The sequence below is a fragment of the Crinia signifera genome, chromosome 19 (assembly GCF_055691185.1).
Source record: "Crinia signifera chromosome 19, ASM5569118v1, whole genome shotgun sequence".
Lineage (NCBI taxonomy): Eukaryota > Metazoa > Chordata > Amphibia > Anura > Myobatrachidae > Crinia > Crinia signifera.
Window position 1 is genome coordinate 144,450,762 of NC_139226.1, and position 26,304 is coordinate 144,477,065.

The 26,304-nt window shown below is 47.9% G+C and overlaps 1 protein-coding gene across 2 annotated transcripts in view; it reads left to right on the plus strand.

The window, feature by feature from the left end:
* SORL1 (sortilin related receptor 1) overlaps positions 1-26,304 on the plus strand; it is a 182,074-nt gene that overhangs the window by 147,565 nt on the left and 8,205 nt on the right. For both annotated transcript variants that reach the window (XM_083163586.1, XM_083163587.1), the window contains exons 37-43: positions 3,843-3,947; positions 4,048-4,120; positions 6,243-6,325; positions 6,839-6,935; positions 9,312-9,496; positions 24,667-24,786; positions 25,991-26,155. In XM_083163586.1, coding sequence (XP_083019712.1) covers positions 3,843-3,947; positions 4,048-4,120; positions 6,243-6,325; positions 6,839-6,935; positions 9,312-9,496; positions 24,667-24,786; positions 25,991-26,155 — 828 coding nt within the window. The remainder of the gene's footprint in view (positions 1-3,842; positions 3,948-4,047; positions 4,121-6,242; positions 6,326-6,838; positions 6,936-9,311; positions 9,497-24,666; positions 24,787-25,990; positions 26,156-26,304) is intronic.

Consider the following 26,304-nt stretch of genomic DNA (forward strand, 5'->3'; position numbering starts at 1 on the left):
GACGCCTGTCAGACACCTTCTGATTCATGAGCTGGGTCACATAATCGCTTACTAAACAGCACCAATACCAGATCTAGCTCAGTGTCTGTACATCCTAAAACTGTAATTTGTATAATAAACAGACAATGCCTGGCCTTGGAGACAAATATAACGACAGCAAATTATTATACAAATAAGTGCCTATCCAATACAGGAACACGGACTAAAGAGGTTACTAATTAGTCATTACCTCTGTGCAATTAGCAATATTTAAACATAAACCTCAAGTACTGTAATATATAATACAGTGGGCATAAGTTGCGGTTGTGTGAAATACTGTCAGTAAAAAATAAATAACACCGATACAATTTCTGACAGCCAACCCACAGCCCCTGTCAGCCCGCAAGATATAATTTACTGTGATTGATAAACTAGAGTACAGCTGCATCTAGAGATATATATAAAAATAAAAAACTGTACCTCTCTCTGCAAAATATTTGACAAAATCTGTCTGCAGAAAAGATGAGATGTCAGTTCGTTATATTAATTGAATGTAACGAAATTTAACTCTAAACACACGCATTAATCTGAGAGAATCACAAAAGACAGGATCTGATACATAAGGATCTATTACAAAATAGAAATTCGCAACATTGAAGCACAAAATATCTCTTCCTCAAATTGAACAGGGAGAAAAGTGCTAATATAAAGCATACAAGAGGCATATTGGGATAAGAGAACCCTACAATAATTCTGTTTGGGGAGCAGGGGTCATTTATATATTTTAAACTATATTTCTGTCTTTATCTTTTTCATATTTTAAATATTTCACCTTTTAATGAATTAAATAAAAGTTAAATCTTAAAAATAAACATTGTGACTGTCAGTGCACTTACAAAATACTTACTTTTCTTGTAAAAATATATGTACATGTACCCGAGATCCTCCATAGGATTGCATGTTGCATACACTCCCACAATCGGGCTGCAGCTTGTTGCAATGGCAATGTGAATGGGCGCAAAATTTATGGTTTGTAGGAGGGCGCCAGACACCCTAGCATCGGCCCTGCTATGGTGGCTCCAATCGGAGAACCTCGAAAAGGGTCGTTTATTTGTAAGTCACGATTGGATGGTAGTCACCATAGACGCCAGCCTACAGGGCTGGGGAGCGGTGGTACAACACTCCTTCCAGGGTCTTTGGGGACATCAACAGTCCAAACTCTCTATGTCCTGGAATTATGGGCCATTCACAGAATCGGGGAACCTTCTTCACGGAAGACCTGTACGCATTCAGTCGGACAACGCAATGGCTGTTGCTTATGTCAACCATCAGGGCAGGACAAAGAGCCGGGCAGCAATGCATGAAGTCTCTCACATTCTAAGGTGGGCACAAAAACATCTTCTAGCCCTATCGGCGGTGTACATTCCCAGAGTGTTTAAATTGGGAGGCAGACTTCCTGAGTCGCCAAACAATACACCCGGGGGAGTGGTCCCTTCACCCAGAAGTGTTCTCTCTTCTGTCAGGTCGGTGGGGCCGTCCACAAGTGGACCTCATGGCGTCGCAACACAACAGGAAGCTCCCAATGTTCGGCTCAAGAACAAGAGACGCCCTGTCCGCCCCATGGCCCTTTCAAAGGGGTATAAGTGTTCCCTCCGATAGCTCTTCTGCCACGCCTTATTCAAAGACTCAAACTGGAACAGGTGGTAGCAATCCTGATCGCACCCATGTGGCCCAGGTGGACATGGTACCCGGACCTTCTACATCTATCCAAGGCACCTCCGTGCCACTGCCTCTACGTCCTGATCTACTATCACAGTGCCCTTGTCAACATCCCGACATCCACAGGTTGGCTTTGACAGGGTGGCTATTGAACAGTCAGTCCTGAAAACAAGGGGGTTTTCAGATAGTTGTCAAGACTATGTTGGCAGCCAGGAAACCATCATCCGCAAGGATCTATCACAAATATTTTCTGTGGTGCGAGCCTAAAGGTTTTAACCCTTGCATATATCGGCTAGCCAGAATTCTGGCTTTCCTTGAACTAGGCCTCGGCCACGCATCTTTGAAAGTAGGTGTCGGCTCTTTAGGTGTTATTTCAAGGGAAGATTGCAACGTCTTCCACTATCCATACCTTCCTGCAGGGTGTCCTACATCTTCAACCTCCTGTTAGGCCTCCAGCCAATCCATGGGATTTGGCTTTAGTTTTAAAATACTTGAGTAAATCACTCTTCGAGCCTTTGTATTCAGTAGGCCTCCCCTGGCTTACACAGAAAACCTTGATCCTTCTGGAAATTTCGGCCTGTAGGGTGTCAGACCTCCGTGCTGTTTCGTGTAAATCCTCGTTCCTGATTTTTCACGAAGACAGAGCAGTCCTTCGCACTAGACTGGACTACCTTCCCAAAGTGTTATCAAGATTCCACATTAACCAGGAGATTGTGGTCCCGGTTTAAGGTGGCCATACATCTACAGATCGATTGTCAGATTGGGCTGATTGTAACAAAATCCTGGTAATGGATGAGAGCAAATGACAGTTGACCATTTGCTTTCAATTGCTGGAAAACTGCCAAAAACGGTCATTCAGATATTACCAGGTTTTTGTTCCAACCAGACAATCGATCTGTAGATGTATGGCCACCTTTATTCTCCACATCCTTCTTCAGCGGATGGAGTCAAAAGCTCATCAGTGTATGAGTCCTTGGACGTTGTTAGGGCCTTGCGCCTTTACGTCACTAGGACGGCAAGCATCAGGAAAACTGATTCACTGTTTGTCCTGTACAATACGCAGAAGCGCGGGTGGCCAGCATCTAAACGTATGCTGGCACATTGGTTGCACTATACGATACATCAGGCATACCTGTCAGCTGGTTTACCAGTCCCTCATTCTGTAGGGCACACGCCACAAGGTCCGTGGAGACATCGTGTCTCGGCTGAGAACATTTGTAGGGCGGCCACGTGGTCTTCAACTCACAGGTTTATTAAATTTAATCGTTTTGACACTTTCGCCTTGGCTGAGGTGTTTTCCGTGCAGCTCGGGAGCGTTCCCACCCTTAGGGGACAACCGCTTTAGGACGTCCCATGTTTTTCCCAGCATCCACCTGGGCTGTTAGAAAAAATGGGATTTTTGGTTCTTACCTGTAAAAAAAATTTTTCCGTAGGCAAAGGTGGATGCTGGGAGCCCACCCTTGCGCTCCAGATCATCATTTAAGTTAGTCGGCAGTAGTTGACTGCCCTTGTTTGTATGTTCTGTTGAATGGTTCTTCTCTCCTATCCCTGTTTCTCGGCTTGTTAAGTTAAAACTGGTCTCTGAGGACAGGAAGGGGTATTAGGGGGAGGAGCTACAGGCTGCACTGCCTTAAAGACCTAGTGCTCCTTAGTGCCCGGTCCTCCCAGACCTGGAATACCCATTCTTCCCAGCATCCACCTTGGCCTACGAAAAAAGGATTTTACAGGTAAGAACCAAAAATCCCCTTATTTTGTTTCCTAATGAGGGAGGAGGCTCTTAATGTCTTGTATTTAAGTTTGAGGCATGTCCTACACTTTTGGCCAATGACCAGAATGAGGTGAAACTGCTGCTGCAGTTAGTTGGTGGTGGCATGAAGCTCTGACTCCATGGGGTAATTCTAAAATTGGAAAGTGGTTAGGTTACCCATAGCAACCAATCAGATTCTCTAGAAAATAATAGAAACGAGTTGGTTGCTATGGGTAACATCACTCAAGTTTTAGTACATTTACCCCCATGTGTCCACACAGGTGCGCTTTTCCCCCTGGTAGTAGAAATGTAGTAGTAGTTTTTAGGCCTTGACACAATTGATTACATTATGATGCTTCACCCCGTGTTGACTTAATGGGTGGTTTTCTCTTTCCAGGTGGAGTATACGACAAACACTACAAAGGGCTGGTCGTCTTCTAGTACGCAGGAAAATTGTATCGATATTACATTTATAGAAGCCAACACAATGTATTCCGTGCGGGTGAGTACAGTGATTTATTTATACAGGCCGACGCCCGTTCCCGTAGTACTTGTTATCACGGCCTGTGGAATAGAATAATTAGCTTTTTTTTATTTTAAAGGTGGCTGCCGTTACCAGCCGCGGAGTCGGGGATTGGAGCATCACCAAATCTATAAGCACAGATGAGGGGAAAGGTATATCAATAGAATATTAATGTCTCTGACACAGAAGTAGTGGCTTTATATTGTGTGACACCTATTTGGGAATGTGTTTTGTAATTTGCATAACAAAACTTAACATTAAGCTTCCGAACCAAGCAGCTTCCACAGTTGTTAATTATAAAACTAACCCTAACTGCTGAATGCCCCTAAACCTCTATAAACCTTGGCTGACCTCCTCCTTGCATGCTGTTGCGGTTTCCCTTACCTTCGGGTCTCCTGTAGTGATTTCCTTTTATTTATTAACAATTTCTTATATAGCGCACACATATTCCGCAGCACTTTACAGAGAATATTTGAACATTCATATCAGTCCCCGCCCTAGTGGAGCTTACAATGTATATTTGCTGCCACATGTACATGCACACACATTCATTCTAAGGTAAATTTTCGTTATGAGCCAAATAACCTACCAGTATATTTTTGGATTGTGGGAGGAAACCGGACTACCCGGAGGAAACCCACGCAAGTAGGAGGAGAATATACAAACTCCATCCGTGCCTTCGTGCCTCCTGTAGCGGTGCCTTCGCGCTTCCTGTAGTGGTTTCCTTGCCTTCGCGCTTCCTGTAGTGGTTTCCTTGCCTTCGCGCTTCCTGTAGTGGTTTCCTTGCCTTCGCGCTTCCTGTAGTGGTTTCCTTGCCTTCGCGCTTCCTGTAGTGGTTTCCTTGCCTTCGCGCTTCCTGTAGTGGTTTCCTTGCCTTCGCGCTTCCTGTAGTGGTTTCCTTGCCTTCGCGCTTCCTGTAGTGGTTTCCTTGCCTTCGCGCTTCCTGTAGTGGTTTCCTTGCCTTCGCGCTTCCTGTAGTGGTTTCCTTGCCTTCGCGCTTCCTGTAGTGGTTTCCTTGCCTTCGCGCTTCCTGTAGTGGTTTCCTTGCCTTCGCGCTTCCTGTAGTGGTTTCCTTGCCTTCGCGCTTCCTGTAGTGGTTTCCTTGCCTTCGCGCTTCCTGTAGTGGTTTCCTTGCCTTCGCGCTTCCTGTAGTGGTTTCCTTGCCTTCGCGCTTCCTGTAGTGGTTTCCTTGCCTTCGCGCTTCCTGTAGTGGTTTCCTTGCCTTCGCGCTTCCTGTAGTGGTTTCCTTGCCTTCGCGCTTCCTGTAGTGGTTTCCTTGCCTTCGCGCTTCCTGTAGTGGTTTCCTTGCCTTCGCGCTTCCTGTAGTGGTTTCCTTGCCTTCGCGCTTCCTGTAGTGGTTTCCTTGCCTTCGCGCTTCCTGTAGTGGTTTCCTTGCCTTCGCGCTTCCTGTAGTGGTTTCCTTGCCTTCGCGCTTCCTGTAGTGGTTTCCTTGCCTTCGCGCTTCCTGTAGTGGTTTCCTTGCCTTCGCGCTTCCTGTAGTGGTTTCCTTGCCTTCGCGCTTCCGGTAGTGGTTTCCTTGCCTTCGCGCTTCCTGTAGTGGTTTCCTTGCCTTCGCGCTTCCTGTAGTGGTTTCCTTGCCTTTGCGCATCCTGTAGTGGTTTCCTTGCCTTCGCGCTTCCTGTAGTGGTTTCCTTGCCTTCGCGCTTCCTGTAGTGGTTTCCTTGCCTTCGCGCTTCCTGTAGTGGTTTCCTTGCCTTCGCGCTTCCTGTAGTGGTTTCCTTGCCTTCGCGCCTCCTGTAACGGTTTCCTTGCCTTCGCGCCTCCTGTAGCATTTCTCTTACGCTGTTGGCAGTGACAGATCTTCTAAAACTAGCCTGCAGTTGTCACTTAAAATCTGTAAGTGGCCAGTGGACCAGTGTCACAGGTAATAGCAGTCCCATGGAGAATCTTATTTCCCACAGATAAAGGGGTGAATTTATGAAGCTTGGAGAAGTGTTATCTATCCCCATAAAGAACCTTATGAGCAAGGTGATAATGGTTCAGCCAATCAGCTACAATATGTAAATTGACAGGTAAGAGCTGATTGGCTGAACCATTATCACCTTGCTCATAACGTTCTTTATGGGGATAGATAACACTTCTCCAAGCTTCATAAATTCACCCCAAAGTGAGCCTAGTTCCTGTAACAGGATTTCCTTTGGAGATCTGCCATGCCACAAGCATCTGAGCAGTTTGCATAGGTCTGACTGCGTTACTTCCAAGGGTCCCTTTTCCATGAACCTGCCCTTACGTGTGGTGCATTCTCTCCTACAGTTGTGCCGATACCCACCATAAAGATTAACAGCGTTAATGAGGACTCGGTGGATTTCACGGTGAAAGTAGACTCCAATGTACCGGTATGTTGTGCTGGATTCTTACATATAGTGATCATTCAAGCTTCATCTTCCAAAACCCGTGCAGTTCCTCTTCCCCACCTGGGATGTCGCTCTCTGCTGTGGGGCATCTAGGACAGGTCTGATCTGTACACTAGTGCTGAAGTACACACCACACTGTGGTAGGCGCACCACAGCAGAGAGCGACGTCCCAGGCAGTAAAGAGGAACTGCACAGGTTTTGGAAGATGCAGGGTGCTAAAATATACACTATATACATCCACTAACTTAAAATGTTCAGCGCTGCCCTAGTCCTGCAGGTTATTGCCCAGTGCCGTTTTCTCTGTAACATCCCTGGCTCATCTTTTTTTCCCCCCATCCGCTGTTAACCTATCAGAATTGCTTGAGCACGTTACATTAAACACTTAAATTCCTGTGCCAGAAGCCTTTGAGTGTCCAGATGGTGCCCGCAATAGTCGGCATTACCTTCTGTGACATAACTGTCTCTCATCATCGCCTCTCTCTGGTTGTTTTGCAGATAGCTGGCTATACCGTATCATTATCATGGGAGTTTGATACACATGTGCAAGAGAGAAGAACATTACAGTTTGATGGAAGTGCGGTCTCTCATAAAGGTGATGCAATGTTCTAGGTTGTACCAGTAATGTGAGAGCGTCCATAGGATGTGTCCTCTCCGGGGTTTCCCATCAGTGCTATTGTGTTAAATACACCAACATAACACATCCTAGATCTGAATGAATGACAGATTATTATTACTTTGTTCTTTACATAACTGAATGTGCTGACAACAAAATCACACAAAAATTATCAATGGAAATTACATTTATTAACCCATGGAGGTCTGGATTTGTAGTCGCACATTTAAAATTAAAGTGGAAAAACACACTACAGGCTGATCCAACTTTGATGTAATGTCCTTAAACAAGTCAAAATGAGGCTCAGTAGTGTGTGTGGCCTCCACGTGCCTGTATGACCTCCCTACAACGCCCGGGCATGCTCCTGATGAGGTGGCGGATGGTCTCCTGAGGGATCTCCTCCCAGACCTGATCTAAAGCATCTAAACTCCTGGACAGTCTGTGGTGCAATATGGCGTTGGTGGATGGAGCGAGACATGAAGTCCCAGATGTGCTCAATTGGATTCAGGTCTGGGGAACGGGAGGGCCAGTCCATAGCATCAATGCCAGGAACTGCTGACACATGAGGTCTAGCATTGTCCTGCATTAGGAGGAACCCAGGGCCAACCGCACCAGCATATGGTCTCACAAGGGGTCTGACGATCTCATCTCGGTACCTAATGGCAGTCAGGCTACCTCCGGTGAGCACATGGAGGGCTGTGCAGCCCCATATAGAAATGCCACCCCACACCATTACTGACCCACTGCCAAACTGGTCATGCTGGAGGATGTTGCAGGCAGCAGAACGTTCTCCTTGGTGTCTCCAGACACTGTCACATGCTCAGTGTGAACCTGCTTTCATCTGTGAAGAGCACAGGGTGCCAGTGGCGAATTTGCCAATCTTGGTGTTCTCTGGCAAATGCCACACGTCCTGCATGGTGTTGGGCTATAAGCACAACCCCCACCTGTGGACGTCGGACCCTCATACCACCCTCTTGGAGTCTGTGTCTGACTGTTTGAGTAGATACATGCACATTTGTGACCTGCTGGAGGTCAGTTTGCAGGGCTCTGGCAGCGCTCCTCCTGTTCCTCCTTGCACAAAGGTGGAGGTAGCGGTCCTGCTGCTGGGTTGTTGCCCTCCTACGGCCTCCTCCACGTCTCTGGATGTACTGGCGTGTCTCCTGGTAGCGCCTCCATGCTCTGGGCACTACACTGACAGACACAGCAAACCTTCTTGCCACAGCTCGCATTGATGTGCCATCCTGGATGAGCTGCACTACCTGAGCCACTTGTGTGGGTTGTAGACTCTGTCTCATGCTACCACTAGAGTGACAGCACCACCAGCTTTCACAAGTGACCAAAACCGCAGCCAAAAAGCATCGGAGCTGAGAAGTGGTCTGTGGTCACCACCTGCAGAACATCTCCTTTATTGGGGGGTCTCGCTAATTGCCTATAATTTCCACCTGTTGTCAATCAATTTCACATGCTGTTGTGCAAATGGAATAGTCAGTCAGTGCTGCTTCCTAAGTGGACAGTGTGATGTCACATAAGTGTGATTTATGCCCTTTTCCCACTGCAGCTAAAAAACGGTAAATTGCCGATTTTCAGCGCAATTTACCGTTTTAAGCCTGCAGTGGGAAAGTGCCAGAGTTGAAATACCGTTTAAAGCTAAATGGTATTTCAACCCGTTTTTAAAGCAGAGTCCTACACATTAAAATAACGTTTAAGAGGCAGTGGGAATGCCTCTTAAACGTTATTTAGCCTCCAGGCAGTCCCAGTGCCTGATGAGACCTAGTAATTCTGACTTTGTGCATGTGTAATGAGTGCACGTGCATAATAAAGAGCCGCTCATTACATATGCGCATATGTAATGAGCGGCTCATTAGTATGCACGTGCACTCATTACATATGCGCAAAGTGAGAACTACTAGGCAGTAGTTAACTGGGACTGCCTGTACCCTGCATGGACCCCCGCTGCCTCCCCACTGCCCTGTATCCCCGTTAGGGGTTAGGCACTCTTTACACTTGGAGGGGGGGGGATTAGGCACTCTTTACACTGGGGGGGGGGGGGTTTAGGCACTCTTTACACTGGGGGGGGTTAGGCACTCTACATTTTACACGGTTCACTGCAATGGGAATGGTACTTAAATGGTATTTAAAACGGTAATCTGCTGCAGTGGGAATGCTAATACCGTTTTAAATACCATTTAAGATTACCAGTACTTTCAACTGGTCTGCAGTGGGAAAGCAGCATTACTTGGAGTTACATTGTGTTGTTTGTGTTCCCTTTATTTTTTTCGAGCAGTGTATATATCTATACTGTATCTGTCTATCTGTGTGTGTATAATGTCAGATTTTATGGTTTGCCCCCTTTAGTGAGTAACTTAACGGCACAGACGGAGTATGAAATTTCCACCTGGGCTAAGTCTGATTTTGGGGAGAGTTCCATTGTGTTTGCGCACTTCACCACCACTGGCACCAGACCACTGGCCCCAAGCCTTAAGGCGAAAGCAGCTAATCAGACATCCGTGGAGTGCACCTGGGTTGGCGTGAGGAATGTGGTATGTACTGTACATGGTAACTGTAAATGAATAGTCCATCATTTCAGTCTGCTCAAACTGCAAACCCTTGATGTCTCCTGTTGCTTTTAGTCATTGCAAATAGCATTTGTTGTAGTGTGGTTGTGCTGCGGCAGTTATTTTACCTCAGTCTCCGCTTTGTTTTTTCTTCCACAGCAGACGTCAGGGGCCCCAGGAATAACAGTGGGTATAGAGTGAGGTCACGACCAATTCCAGCACCAGAAAGGTTAAAAACGTCTGGCTGCCTAGAGACAGCCCTGGCTCCTCCCCTTCTCTACCCCGCCTCCTAGGCTAGCTACTTTCAGTTTTAGTTGTGCTGGCAGGAGCCAACATACATTTTAGAAAGGGGCTTCTTTAAGCAGCCTAAGCTTCGTTAAAAATTTTTTGGGGTACTTGTGGATTATCACGGCTCCCACGATGGGCATCGTATGCTAAAAAATCGCATCGCATGCGATCGCATACGATTTTGCACTGAAAAGCATCCAAATGCATTGGAATTAGTATTAAACCTGTTCAATGGCCCCCAAATGGCATTATTGAGGCTGTACCACCCCCACTATCAACGCAAACCCGAAGCGTGGCGAGCGCAGCGGTACGCGTCCTACGACCTTTTCATACCCCCACTATCCACGTCGGCGTGGAGTTGAGAATAGAAAGTGTGGCGAGCCACCGAGCCCGAAGCGTGGCGAGCGGACGCGGACACCTGTGAAGCCCGTGAGGGGATGCGTATACCTGTGAAGGTATCCGCGTCCCCTCGTGGGGCTCGCCACGCTTCGGGCTCGGTGGCTTGCTGCGCTCGCCACACTTTCTATTTTCAACTCCACGCCGACGTGGATAGTGGGGATATGAAAAGGTCGTAGGACGCGTACCGCCGCCCCTCGCGGGCTCGCTGCGCTCGGGTTCGCGTTGATTGTGGGGGTGGTACAGCCTCAAAAATGCCATTTGGGGGCCATTGAACATGTTTAATACTAATTCCAATGCTTTTCAGTGCAAAATCGCATGCGATGCGATTGCATACGATTTTGTCAAAAATCGGTAAAAATCGCATCGCATGCCACTATATATGGCATGCGATGGGAGCCGTGATAATCCACAAGTACCAAAATTTTTTTATTCTTATTTTTACACTGACGCTTTGTCACTGACAGAGCGCTGAGGGTCTTTTAGACCCCTGCACTGCGCTCCATCACCTGGACCCGGCAGCCGCACACCTCACACGTGGCTTCCACAGCGGGGGTGTCGGCTGGCTCCAGGCACTGAGGAGACGCAGCCGCGACGGGGACCGGGACTTCAGCGGTGACAACCGCTTCAGGTAACACGCTCCCCGCTGTGTGTGCGCATGTAATAGTGGCTGGGAAGCCCGGCGAGGGGGCTGCACTAGCAAGCGGCCAAACAGGCTACCTTTCATAGGTCTGCCTTCTGCCCCGCTGGACCACCAGGGAGATTTGAGTGTGGGCAGCGGCGTCGGTATGCAGGGCTGCCGGCAAGCGCCGGATCACCGCCATTTTACCGACGCCGCATGAGTCGTTAATCCCGGAGGCCATTTGCTAGTAGGGGGAGGGAGCCTCTCCTCACACAGCCCCTCGTCCCAGGGACAGGAGGAAGGAATATACCCACGTGAGTCTCTTCCCCTGTCTGCCTGCTGCATAGTGATAGAGGGACACGGAGAGCAGTCCGGGGTCCACCTCTTCACAGCCAGGCCATTTGGGCAAATCCCCCCTGTACCTCTCCTACTGGAGCACAGGTTACAGCAATTTATGCTCCTGCCGGCCATAGTGCTTTGCGGAGCTCAGTGCCACTTTATTATTTGCATTATATGTGTGCTGTGTCTTATACTGTGTTATCACCATCACTGCATGTCAGAAGTATAGTGTGTTACCTGTACCAGTGTAGCTGCCTCTTGTACAATGTCAGAGGACAGCGATAGTGACACAGGGGCTCCTATATTGGAGTCCTGCACACATTGCAAGGCTGGCCCGAGTACCACCGGCCAGCCTGGGCATTTGTGAGTATAGCCTGATGGCGGTCCGAGGCTACCCTTTCAAAAAGGGGCGCCATTGTAAGAGGCCGGAGCTGGCCAGGAGGGGAGCTTACCGCAGGGTTTCCTCCCAGAGGCTATGACACTGCCCCAACTATCACTCGGCTCTGGCGGTCATTTTAACATACTTGGCACCCCTGCACGCTATTGGAGGCTCCAGACTGATGCTGCCAGGGCTGTGCTCAAGCTTGTTCTGGTCTCCCAGTAACTGAATCTATGACTGCAGCTGCTCCCCCAGGTTCTGTGATCAGACAGTGGGGTTTAGAGCATAGTGGGACAGTATTGGGCTCATAGCACTCCTGTGTTATATACCATGGTGTTGTTGATGGCCTGTGGCAGCTCATCTCCTTATACTGTCTCTCTTATCCAGTGATTCTATCTCTGGTTACCTATACCTACACTCGGCGGTAGCGGTGTGTGACGGCCACTGCAGGAGTCAGAGCTGGCAGCAGGGTGAGGAGAGTAGTAGGTGCGTCTGGAGCGGCAGCAGTGAGTACCGCTTGCAATATATGTTATGTCATCGGATCCGCTCCTAGTCCTTTTGATGGAGTTGGCTGCCCTCTCCCGGAGAGAGGGCAGCTGAAAATTCGGCAACCCTGATAGGGTTCCTTGTAGTGCTACGGTATTCTCTCAAATGTAATTTGGATAGCTCCACCCATGGCCCGCCCCATTTACGTATCATAAAGGGGGCGGGGTCATGGGCGGAGCTATCCAAGCTGCCCTCTCCCGCAAAGCAGTGCTCAGAAGTCTGCAACTATGATATAATGGCAGGTGGAAAGTGTATAACTCAGTTTACACTGTCATCTGTGGGGCCTGCTTTATGCAGCATCGGCCCCCTGTGTTCCACCCCAAAGGGATGTCCCTTATCTTCCCTGATGTATTACTGTTACCTCAGAGTGACCGAGATCTTTCGATTTCTGCAATAATAGCCTGTGCTTGTGCAATGTGTGTATCTGCTGGCAGGCAGGCACCCCCTTTCTTTCTTCCAGAAAGATACACTGTGTTCTCAGATTAGTTTGTGGGGGGACAGTTTGCAGCCAGCTAGGTCATACAGAGGACAGCAGGAAGTCTTATATCCTGCTATCAGGGTGACACAGAGGTCACTTCCTTACTCTAATGGTGTGTACACACTTGTACAATCTGCATGAGATCCAGATGAGATTTTGACTAGTCAAAATCTCATCTGGATCTCATGCAGAAAGTCTTGGCTGCATAGACTATATAGTGCAGATCTGCACTATATAGTCTAAAATGTATGCAGATAGTCTTAATTGTATACATAGGGCGGTATTCAATGAGCCTGATTCGCCATGTTTTTATGGCGAATTTGTGCTGTTTGGCGAATTTTTGACTAAAACGGCGAATCACCCTATTCAATGACCAGATGGCGAATACATTTGAAGGTTTTTTTCGCCATGATTCACCGAGTAGCAATCACTATCTTTTTATGGTGAAGTGGAATGTGAACTTTTAAAATAAAGTGTTTTGTTTTTTACATTTGGTGTCAAAAAAATCAGGAATTTTATTCTGAGGAGGGGCATGCTATTTTTATTCATGTGCTGTAAGCACATGAATATATATTTAATTAAAAAAAAAAAAAAAAAAAAAAAATATATATATATATATATATATATATATATATATATATATATATATATATATATATATATATATATATATATATATATATATATATATATATATATATATATATATATATATATATATATATATATATATATATATTTTACACAGCAGCCAGCAGGGGGCGCCGGAGCCGAGCCGCTCATTAGATATTCATATATTCACTGCACCCGATCGTTACATATGCACGATCGGGTGTAGTGAATATACCCGGTCCCCTGCTGGCACCCGGGGAGCCAACCTCCCCCCCACATACGCTCTGGGGCAGGCAGAGAGACTTCCATCTCCCTGCCTGCCACCGTCCTCGGGCTCCCTGCGGCGTTCGCCGCAGGAGCTCATATTCGCCGGTCAGGGGCAGCGAGCCCCTGACTCGTTGAATACCGGAGCCGGCAAGGCTCCGGAACGTGGCGAATGTGCAGCGAATCCTAAACAGGATCTGTTTAAACATAATAAAGAGCGATAGCTCAATCAGCAGCGCTCCCGTCTCTTAAGCAGACAAGGCGCACGGCTATGAGGGTTCAGTCCCCACAATGCCACTGTTTATTTCATGCTCTGACAGGGCACTATGGCAGACGTCACCAACGGTGGACTCTGAAGTGTAATTTCTCCACAGGATAACCTTCGGTATTCCTGCTCAATGGAAGTTGGAGAATAATTTGACTTAGTATTCCTCCAGGCCTCTAGTAGCCTTGCACCCCAGCGGGGAAGCATTTTCGGTGGATGCTGCTGTGAAGGTGCAGTACGAATTGTGTAATGGTTAAAATTACTACCTCAAGGCACTGATGTCATGGGTTCCATTCAAACAACGCTATTACCCTAAATGTGTGGAGTTTATGTATATTCTCCCCGTGCTTGCGTGGGATTATTCCAGGTACTCCCGTTTTCTCCCACAAACAATTCGGTTTGTCAATTCTTACGGTTCTCCTCTAAATTATGTTAGCGGAGTAACACTGGCTGCAGCTTTTATAATTAATAGCTAATATGGCCATGACTACATATCCCTTCAGGGACGCAATCTCACTTTGGTACAAGTTTTACTGGTTACCAATGTTGACGGCCGTGTTCACTTCAGCGCCGCCATATGCTATATACCAAAATGCTGCCTCTTAGCTGTACGACCTATTATATGAAAGTACATATATACATAGATTTATGTTTATATGCATTTGTGTGTATCTATCTATCTATCTATCTATCTATCTATCTATCTATCTATCTATCTATCTATCTATCGGTGCTGGGCCAGCATTCTCGCTGCTTACATTCAAACAGCGTTTCTATATAGTTTCCTGTTTGTTTATTTTCTAATGTATCTACATGCACATACATTATAACCAAAACTGATCCTTTTGGTAAATCCGTGTTTTATACACGCAACAGTACATCTTAAGGCAAAGACTGGGTAATGCTATTATTCACAAGCTGCTTCTGTCTTGAAACCAAAGTAAAAAGGGCAGCCCTGCGGGGTCTCCGCCAGGCAGAGCCTTGGTTTCAAGGTCACCCTGTGCAGGTCCAGTCGGGCAACACAAAAACTGTGTTTTTTATCAACCACTAGGGTGGCACTCTGAGTGGGCCGGCCATGACGAAGGCCTCCCGCTTCTTCCAATGGGTGCAGGGCAAGATCCCGGCCTTGTTGGCAAAACTGTGGATACTGGCGGATGGACCCTCCCTTCGGAGGCGTTCCTGTGGTTGGTAGGCCATCGGGGCAGACCAACGGTGGATTGATGGCTTTACGCCACATTCACCAGGTCACCCTGTATGGGTCCAGGGGTACTTATGTAATATCTGGGCTCCCGTTTTTGTTATGAGACCGTGTCCCCTTGCGGGGCTCGCTGCGCTCGCCACACTATATAAAATCAACTCCATGCGTAGTTGGATAGTAGGGGTATGAAAAAAAGGGGTGCATTTAACATGGGAGCCCAGATAATACATAAGTACCGGTCCAGGTCTCGAGACCCAGCAGTTTACAGGGTCAACGCTCTGTCAGCCCAGTGACTTCTGAGGTATGCTTTTTTTCCCATTTTGCTCCACAAAGTTTTTCGAACGTTAAAGGCGGAGGTGGGGGCACCTTGATCTAGGAGAATCTGGTTCTCGGATCTGCGGACCCTGTCAGGGGCCTATCCGATCAGTCTGCCTCTAGGGCTAGAACCGCTCACAGGGCTGTTGAGACCACCTTATTAAGAGCCACTGGCTTAACTTCGAGGTCATATCACCTATGCTCAGGGCCCATCAGCCTTCTTTGGCTGGTGCTTATCGCATCTGGTGGGATTATTTTTCATGGTGTCTCCCAGGACTAGTTTGTCTAGGGTTTTGTCCTTTCGGTAAAAGTAGTGGGGGCTGGCCTCCGCCTGTCTTCTTTAAAGGGACAGGGCTCGTCTCTCTCCTTTTTATTCCGCAGGCGATGAGCTTTGTTGCACGATCTCCGCTCCTTCTGGCAGGGGGTCCTGCAAATCCAACCTCTGTTTGTTACAAACATGGTGGTTTGGTAGGATCTTTCTCTGATTCTTTAGGCCCTTCAGGGCTCTTTACTGGCAAGCTGGGACAACGGTTTTTCTGTTGACCATTGCTGCTGGGTGTCTGCCCGGTAGGCTCTATCAGGTCAGTCGCCTTTCGTAGTCTTTCATTCTCATAGGGCTGATTCATTGAAATGTTACTTTACACTTCACAAGGGGGTTCCTGAATTTCAGGTCATCGAGGAGATAGTGATCCCTGCCCTTTGTAGGCTGGCGGTCTCTCCTAGGCAGCAATCAACTGGAGATGGTCTGTGCTTTGCACGTCTATGTACATCACGCTGTAATACTTTGGCCATCTGACTCTCTTTATCCACTAGAGAATTTCTAAGAGGGGCTGGTCTGCTACCACGCAGACTATGGCAAGCCGATAGCTGCGGTCAGTTATCAAGCAGGCTTCCTTGTTCACCTCCCTCCCGGTTCCTGCGGGGTCTGGGCTCATTCCACTACGTCTGTGGGTGTGTTTCGGGCTTTTACAGGTGGTGCAACTGCAGAGCAACTTGGCAAGGCGGCAACTTGGTCGTCGGCCAACGATTTCTTACGTTTTTTTTTTTTTTTTTTGCGTTTGCCTCTCAGAACTCGTCATTCGGCCAGAATATACTGGCCGCGGCACAGGCGCATCCCCACCCTTAGGTGGCTGCTTTAGGACATCCCAATGTTATCCCTGGGGCCCCTGACGTCTGCCGCAGAAGAAACCGAGATTTATGTCTTACCTGTTAAATCTCTTTCTTCGAGGACGTCAGGGGCCACAGGGATCCCTCCCTGCCACGCCTGCTTCATGGTATTGAAGTTCATAGTTCCTCCGTTGAGTGAACTTAGTTAAAAGTTCCTATTTTGAGGTACTTATACATGTCACAGTTATGGTTCCTCTGTTGAGCAACCACACACACATATATTGGTTGAATGTGTTTCTGTATGAATTTCTCTTCCTTCTATTTTGTCTCCTGCCCGGCTTTGGAAAAAACTGAAAGTAGCTAGCCTGGGAGGTGGGGTAGAGGAGGGGAGGAGCCAGGGCTGTCTCTAGGCAGTCAGAAGTTTTATCCTTTCTGGTGCTGGAACTGGTCGTGACCTCACTCTATACCCACTGTTATCCCTGTGGCCCCTGACATCCTCGAAGAAAGAGATTTAACAGGTAATGCTGGGTACACACCAAAACGATTTTGCCATAATCCCATCAATCTGGATCCAATTCAGACTGATTGGATGCAAATTGGATGCAGATTTGGTCAAAATTGTTTGGCTGGATCTGAATTGGATCCGAATCCGATCCTACCTGCTGCAGGTAGGATCTGTAAAAGATCCATTCATCTGAATACAGAGGGGATCGGATCGTATGTAAATCGTATGCAAATCGTACGATCCGATTTGCATCCAATCCAAATCGTTTTGGTGTGTACCCAGCATAAGACATAAATCTCGGTATGGTTTCATTGCTACTGTGCAATGTAGCTGGACACTACCTTTGCGCCTCTGTAGCGGTTTGCCTTACCCTTTCGCCTCTGTAGCGGTTTGCCTTACCCTTTCGCCTCTGTAGCGGTTTGCCTTACCCTTTCGCCTCTGTAGCGGTTTGCCTTACCCTTTCGCCTCTGTAGCGGTTTGCCTTACCCATTCGCCTCTGTAGCGGTTTGCCTTACCCTTGCGCCTCTGGAGTGGTTTGCCTTACCCTTGCGCCTCTTGAACGGTTTGGCCTACCTTTGCGCCTCTGGAGCGGTTTGCCTTACCCTTTCGCCTCTGGAACGGTTTGCCTTACCTTTGCGCCTCTGTAGCGGTTTGCCTTACCCTTTCGCCTCTGTAGCGGGTTTGCCTTACCCTTTCGCCTCTGGAACGGTTTGCCTTACCTTTGCGCCTCTGTAGCGGTTTGCCTTACCCTTTCGCCTCTGTAGCGGTTTGCCTTACCCTTTCGCCTCTGTAGCGGTTTGCCTTACCCTTGCGCCTCTGTAGCGGTTTGCCTTACCCTTGCGCCTCTGGATCGGTTTGCCTTACCCTTGCGCCTCTGGAGCGGTTTGCCTTACCTTTGCGCCTGTGTAGCGGTTTGCCTTAACCTTGCGCCTCTGGAACGGTTTGCCTTACCCTACAATTTTATTAAAACACAACAGTTATGTATATTTTAAAATAAAAAAAATAAAATTGAAAAAGGGGAGTTCCCTGGAGCATGTCCCTTTTAAGCAGATAATTCTGTGGCAATGGTTATTTGATGTCCCTTTTGAAAAGTTATTAGGCAGTGCTGGAGGGCAATTCATTGTTTGAACAGTGTTCTCACCACTTGTGGGGGTGTTTCCCGAACTTGGGTCCTGTGTCCTCACTAGTGTGCGGTTGAGCTCAGATGGTAGGTTGCCGCTGGAGGAAGATCTCAGGCCTTGTGGTACTTTCCCATCAATGGTATTCCTTAGGTGGTGCTGAGTGGTTGTAATGCCACATGGACGTCCTGCCAATCGCATACCTCCCAACATGCCCCTCTCCAGGAGGACACATTGCTCTGCTCCTGGGCTTCCCTCATAATGTATGACTGCCAGCACCTGTGTTGAAAGAACGGTACTTGTTTCCTAGAACGGCCACAATCGTGAGTGATCGTGGCTCTTAATTAAGGGACACGATCCTCACGATGTGGCCGATTTTTTACAATTTTTTCCCTTTGATTGACAGAAATCGGGTCAATCGGTCGGTCGCGACCAATTAAAATCGGCCGCGATGCGACCGACCGATTGACCCGATTTTTCCATAGACTTCAATGTTAAAAAATCTTTTAACATTGAAATCGGTCGGTCTTGTGCCATTATAATGGCACAAGATGAGATGGGCTTGATTAAGTCCATCTCACATAGGGAAAAATGATAAAAAAGGTGAAATGGGCCAATATGACCCATTTCACATTTTTTATGTGCCCGCCATGACCCCACGATAGACGTCAACCCGAAGCGTGGCGAGCGCAGCGAGCCCGCGAGGGGCGGCGGTGCGCGTCCTCCGACCTTTTCATTCCCCTACTATCCACTAGGGCGTGGAGTGAGAATAGAATAGTGTGGCGAGCGCAGCGAGCCACCGAGCCCGAAGCGTGGCGAGCGGACGCGTATACCTGTGAAGTTATACGCGTCCCCTCGCGGGGCTCGCTGCGCTCGCCACGCTTCGGGCTCGGTGGCTCGCTGCGCTCGCCACACTATTCTATTCTCACTCCACGCCCTAGTGGATAGTAGGGGAATGAAAAGGTCGGAGGACGCGCACCGCCGCCCCTCGCGGGCTCGCCACGCTTCGGGTTGACGTCTATCGTGGGGTCTAGCCCACTTAGTAACATTTGGGGGGGCAATTGAAAATAATCATGTGAAAAAAAAAAAAAAATCGGGTGAAAAATCGGTCGGTCGGATCGGTCGCATCGCATGCGACCAAATCGCATGCGATGCGATCGATCCGATTTTTTATCTTACGACCACAACGATCTAAATCGTTGTGGCCGTTCTAGGAAACAAGTACCGAAAGAACTTTCACAGCATGTATTCAGTTCAACACAGGTGATTGTAATTATACATTGAAAGGGAAGTTCAGGAGCAGAGCAATTTGTCCCTCCTGGAGAGGGTCATGTTGGGAGGTATGCAATCGTGATGGGGAAGGGGTGCCACAGATGGTTCACCCACCCTCTGTGGCACCCCTTCACCATCACAATTGACAGGACGTCCATGTTCAGTCCTACATTCATCATTCTGCTATCAACCAACTCCCTGGTGATCCAGTGGTAAGGATACGGCTCTCTGCTGAAGCCCGGGTTCGATTCCCGGTCAGGGATTGCTCTGTCTCTTCGCCTGTTTCCACCCTCTCGCACAGACTTCGCACATATGCTGGGTTCACAAAACTCATAGCCATGACAGTAGCGTTTCACTTACCTTCGCCCTTCTGTTGCGTTTCCTTTACCTTTGCTCTTCTGTTGCGTTTTCCTTAAATTTGCTCTTCTGTAGCGTTTCCCTTACCTTTGCTTTTCTGTTGCGTTTCCCTTACCATCGTGCCTCTGTTGCGTTTCCCTTACCTTTGCTCTTCTGTTGCGTTCCCTTACCTTTGCTCTTCTGTAGCGTTTCCCTTACCTTTGCTTTTCTGTTGCGTTTCCCTTACCGTCGTGCCTGTTGCGTTTCCCTCACCTTTGCTCTTCTGTAGCGTTTCCCTTACCATTGCGCCTCTGTAGCGTTTCCCTTACCTTTGCGCCTCTGTAGCGTTTCCCTTACCTTTGCGCCTCTGTAGCGTTTCCCTTACCTTTTGCGCCTCTGTTGCGTTTCCCTTACCTTTGCGCCTCTAGCGTTTCCCTTACCTTTGCGCCTCTGTAGCGTTTCCCTTACCTTTGCGCCTCTGTAGCGTTTCCCTTACCTTTTGCGCCTCTGTTGCGTTTACCTTACCTTTGCGCCTCTAGCGTTTCCCTTACCTTTGCGCCTCTGTAGCGTTTCCCTTACCTTTGCGCCTCTGTAGCGGTTTGCCTTACCCTTGCGCCTCTGGAGTGGTTTGCCTTACCCTTGCGCCTCTTGAACGGTTTGGCCTACCTTTGCGCCTCTGGAGCGGTTTGCCTTACCCTTTCGCCTCTGGAACGGTTTGCCTTACCTTTGCGCCTCTGGAGCTGTTTGCCTTACCTTTGCGCCTCTGTAGCGGTTTGCCTTACCCTTTCGCCTCTGTAGCGGTTTGCCTTACCCTTTCGCCTCTGTAGCGGTTTGCCTTACCCTTGCGCTTCTGGAGCGGTTTGCCTTACCCTTGCGCCTCTGGAGCGGTTTGCCTTACCCTTGCGCCTCTGGAGCGGTTTGCCTTACCTTTGCGCCTGTGTAGCGGTTTGCCTTAACCTTGCGCCTCTGGAACGGTTTGCCTTACCCTACAATTTTATTAAAACACAACAGTTATGTATATTTTAAAATAAAAAAAATTAAAATTGAAAAAGGGGAGTTCCCTGGAGCATGTCCCTTTTAAGCAGATAATTCTGTGGCAATGGTTATTTGATGTCCCTTTTGAAAAGTTATTAGGCAGTGCTGGAGGGCAATTCATTGTTTGAACAGTGTTCTCACCACTTGTGGGGGTGTTTCCCGAACTTGGGTCCTGTGTCCTCACTAGTGTGCGGTGGAGCTCAGATGGTAGGTTGCCGCTGGAGGAAGATCTCAGGCCTTGTGGTACTTTCCCATTGATGGTATTCCTTAGGTGGTGCTGAGTGGTTGTAATGCCACATGGACGTCCTGCCAATCGCATACCTCCCAACATGCCCCTCTCCAGGAGGACACATTGCTCTGCTCCTGGGCTTCCCTCATAATGTATGACTGCCAGCACCTGTGTTGAAAGAACTTTCACAGCATGTATTCAGTTCAACACAGGTGATTGTAATTATACATTGAAAGGGAAGTTCAGGAGCAGAGCAATGTGTCCCTCCTGGAGAGGGTCATGTTGGGAGGTATGCAATCGTGATGGGGAAGGGGTGCCAAAGATGGTTCACCCACCCTCTGTGGCACCCCTTCACCATCACAATTGACAGGACGTCCATGTTCAGTCCTACATTCATCATTCTGCTATCAACCAACTCCCTGGTGATCCAGTGGTAAGGATACGGCTCTCTGCTGAAGCCCGGGTTCGATTCCCGGTCAGGGATTGCTCTGTCTCTTCGCCTGTTTCCACCCTCTCGCACAGACTTCGCACATATGCTGGGTTCACAAAACTCATAGCCATGACAGTAGCGTTTCACTTACCTTCGCCCTTCTGTTGCGTTTCCTTTACCTTTGCTCTTCTGTTGCGTTTTCCTTAAATCTGCTCTTCTGTAGCGTTTCCCTTACTTTTGCTTTTCTGTTGCGTTTCCCTTACCATCGTGCCTCTGTTGCGTTTCCCTTACCTTTGCTCTTCTGTTGCGTTCCCTTACCTTTGCTCTTCTGTTGCGTTTTCCTTACCTTTGCTCTTCTGTAGCGTTTCCCTTACCTTTGCTTTTCTGTTGCGTTTCCCTTACCATTGCTCTTCTGTTGCGTTTCCCTTACCATTGCGCCTCTGTAGCGTTTCCCTTACCTTTTGCGCCTCTGTAGCGTTTCCCTTACCTTTGCGCCTCTGTAGCGTTTCCCTTACCTTTGCGCCTCTGTAGCGTTTCCCTTACCTTTTGCGCCTCTGTTGCGTTTCCCTTACCTTTGCGCCTCTGTAGCGTTTCTCTTACCTTTGCGCCTCTGTAGCGTTTCCCTTACCTTTGCGCCTCTGTAGCGTTTCCCTTACCTTTGCGCCTCTAGCGTTTCCCTTACCTTTGCGCCTCTGTTAGGGGTTCACTACCTTTGCGCCTGTTAGGGGTTCACTACCTTTGCGCCTCGGTTAGGGGTTCACTACTTTTGCGCCTCGGTTAGGGGTTCACTACCTTTGCGCCTCGGTTAGGGGTTCACTACCTTTGCGCCTGTTAGGGGTTCACTACCTTTGCGCCTCGGTTAGGGGTTCACTACTTTTGCGCCTCGGTTAGGGGTTCACTACCTTTGCGCCTCGGTTAGGGGTTCACTACCGTTGCGCCTCGGTTAGGGGTTCACTACCTTTGCGCCTCGGTTAGGGGTTCACTACCTTTGCGCCTCGGTTAGGGGTTCACTACCTTTGCGCCTCGGTTAGGGGTTCACTACCTTTGCGCCTCGGTTAGGGGTTCACTACCTTTGCGCCTCGGTTAGGGGTTCACTACCTTTGCGCCTCGGTTAGGGGTTCACTACCTTTGCGCCTCGGTTAGGGGTTCACTACCTTTGCGCCTCGGTTAGGGGTTCACTACCTTTGCGCCTCGGTTAGGGGTTCACTACCTTTGCGCCTCGGTTAGGGGTTCACTACCTTTGCGCCTCGGTTAGGGGTTCACTACCTTTGCGCCTCGGTTAGGGGTTCACTACCTTTGCGCCTCGGTTAGGGGTTCACTACCTTTGCGCCTCGGTTAGGGGTTCACTACCTTTGCGCCTCTGTTAGGGGTTCACCTTACCTTTGCGCCTCTGTTAGGGGTTCACCTTACCTTTTGCTCCTCTGTAGCGTTTCCCTTACCTTTGCGCCTCTGTTAGGGGTTCACCTTACCTTTGCTCCTCTTTAGCATTTCCCTTACCTTTGCGCCTCTGTTAGGGGTTCACTACCTTTTGCGCCTCTGTTAGGGGTTCACTACCTTTGCGCCTCTGTTAGGGGTTCACTACCTTCGCGCCTCCCTAAGCGGCTTATCTTACCTTTGTGCCTCTGTAGGGGGACACTAAAGATATTTTTAACGATATAAATGACCATATTATCATGCATATCGTCTAGTGCAGTGTTTTTCAACCAGTGTGCCGTGGCACACTAGTGTGCCTTGAGCTGTTCTCAAGTGTGCCCCCACATCTAGAGATGCCCAAACCCATTTACAGCCACCACCAGTTCAAATGCTATTTACTGGTCTCTTCTTTTCATGTAAAGGGCCAATGTATTTTATTTTTGTTACCTGTGGGGGTCAGTGTGATTGTTTTTAATGTGGGGGCCAACAGGTTTGTTTTTTTCCTGTGGTGGCCAATGTGTTTTGCCCTGTGGGGATCTTCGGGTGTGCCTTGGCAATTTTAAAGTCCTTTTTAGTGTGCCACAAGGTAAAAAGGTTGAAAATCACTGGTCTAGTGTGTGTACACACTATATTATTAACTATGTGCACTTCCACAGGTCATTCATGAACTAAAGTCAATTTACTATGTTGTCTAAGACAAGGTTGCTGGGTGATGTCACTAGATGATATTGATAACAATATGCTTGCTAGTGACTGCACTATATTGGTCATCTGCGAATCGCATAGTGTCCCCCCAGCCTAACACTTTGTGTGATACACTGTAAAGGATGCACTCCTGAAGTTCTAGCCCAAAGAATGAATATAGTATAATGTACAGAATATATACCTCATTCCTAGTATGCTTCCCTCCTTATGTTGATTCTTTCATCTGAGAATCTCCATGGATAAAGTGGCATTAATATTAAGAGGTTTCTGATTTAGCCTTCAACCGGCAACTGATGTATCGATTGCAACCTCTGTTCCCCACCTCCGGGAGGGAGATCCGAGTCTGAGGTCGATGCAAGTTCAACCTCAGGTCCGATGTGCTCGGGACCGCGCATCAGACTCTATGGGACATCACACGCTCCCAGTTGGCCCAGTGTCTCGGACTGATCCATCGGAAACATGTGAAATCTTCCCAAATCCTGTAGGGGCCTTTTAAGTGTGAAATGTGAACTGTATGCATCACAAGTGATGGATTCTTTAGCTCTAATATAAAAGATGAGGCTGTCTCAGTAAAGGGCTATAAATACACACACCAGATTTGTATATCTCCTGGTATTTATTTGATCTCACTTTACTGTAAATGTACCAGCTAACTCCCATCTTCAGGCCCCCATACACTAGTCCTAAGAACAAGTTGGACCAGTTTGCCCTTCAGCTCCCCAGGAGGCTCACTTACTCCCGGGGAGCTGGCAGCTACAGAGGGTGAGCAGCTGGGTCCGTGTGGTGGCTGGGAACTAGTAGCGGCCGGCCAGACTTTGAATTATAATTTTTTTAACTCAGCAGCGGCTTCCTGCCTAGAAAATGCCGGTATGTGCTCCTAGCGACCGCCCGGACCCCGCCGCTGGCACACACCTATGTATAAAACCCAACACATATCGGGTGATAAAAAGCACTTGCATTGTGCCACCGATTGGGCCTGATCTGATAGATTTTATGTGCAGCCTGTCCAACCTCCCGACTCCGATCCGATGTGCGCAGGACCACTCATCGAGTCTGAGGGGATGTCAAAAGCACAACATAAAATTTGACATGATTTCTTGGCCCGCTCTGTCGGGATTTGGCGAAATCGTCCCAAATCTGATATGTGCCTTTAGGACATACATTTGAGTGCAAATTGCTTTGATCACAAGCCCTATTGTTCTGTATTGCAATAACACATGCTAGTGCCACTGTAGAGTCACAAAGTACTAGAAAAGTGTCTACATATCAGCTGTGTAACCTCTGACTCCTCTTCTGTGGGCAGACGTATGGTGTGTTCTATGCCACGTCCTTCTCAGAACTGCATCGGAATCCGCTTAACGTCACCACAACTCTTCACAACGTGACCGTTCTAGTGAACAGAGACGAGCAATACTTGTTTTTGGTAAGTCTTGTGATTTTATAGTACTTCTATATCGTGTTTCAGTACCACTGAATACTAATGATGTCTTTCTATCCATTTATGAAAGGGCAGTAAAGCCGAGTAACACGTGCGCTCCCACCTGTGCTCATGATTCTAGATTCCTCACAATGTTTTACTGCAGATTTCATTATTCCACTTTTACAAGTTCCTTTTTTAAATTTTTATATGTCCAGGTGTTGTCCTAATACAGATCTGTGTATGAAACTTTGGAGACAGAGGGGGTTAATCAGACCTAATCATTGGGCTGCTAACTTGCAGCCGTGCAATCTGGTATGAATAACCCTCAACCAATCAATCGGTGTCTTACTGGTCATGTTTCAAGCGCTTTTTATGGAATTACTGACGCTGATTGGTTAGTACTTTACTGCATCCCTGCCCACTTTCTTTCTAAGGGTGATATCCTATTAGCCCCGATTGTCGGTTTTGGGTAATAAAAATGTCCGGATATCATGGTTCATGACCATTGGTCGTTTTTGCTGTATTGAATTAGCGGCCATTTTTATCAGATAAGCCTCTGATCCCTGGTGTTGTTGGTCCTGACTGCTGCACACCGAGCATTATACTTTACGTTCCTCGGGCACACAAAGTATCGGGGAAAAGGACGCCGGCATCGAGGCTGATCATCTAGGCTCTGGCGCACCTGAAGTACCACTGCTAATAAGATACCCCGCCCATAGGCTTAGCAAAGAGTCCTATTTCTGTAACAATGGAAACAAGTGCTGTTATCACCTGCAGAGAACCTATTATTAAACTGTAGGTATTTCTAGTTGGCTCTGCCTTGACAGTAAGAGAGGATACCTGTGTATCGTTCACTCAGACAATGGGATGTCTGATATTTCATGCAGAACCCTGTTATTGGGCACTGATCATGTCACATCAAATATGTACATTTAAATCCCCGGTTTAGGAGAAGCTTTTATCTTGCATTCTGTACACTGTTCTCTTACAGGCCCTTATGGGTCGCTGAGTGTCTTCGTAATTTCACACCAAATTGAATTATTTTTTTATTGCCTGTCTTTTTAAATGTGCTGCTGTTGAAGAGCATTGAGGCTGTTGAAGAGAAAACTGAATCCAGGTGTCTGTCTGTTCTACCCTATGGGTGCCGCAGTGGAACAACATTGCACATTTGCCAGATTTCTTCATGCTTGCATTTCTTTTGTTAAAGGTTCGTGTAATATCTCCTTACCAAGGCCCCCCTTCAGATTACACTGTAGTCAGGATGATTCCTGATAACCGGTTACCTCCTCGCCACCTCCATGCCGTACTTGTTGATAAAACATTCGCTGTCATGAAGTGGGAGTCTCCGTACGATTCGCCGGACAGTATGATGGTGAGTTTCACAAATGCAAGATCTTGTTTTACAGCTCACTACTAATCTGCATCTAAAGTCCAGGAACTGGGAGTGTGACGGGTATCGCATCTGTAACCATTAATTGTGGTAGAGGTCCCCTAGGTAATATTGCAGGATCTCCATAGAAT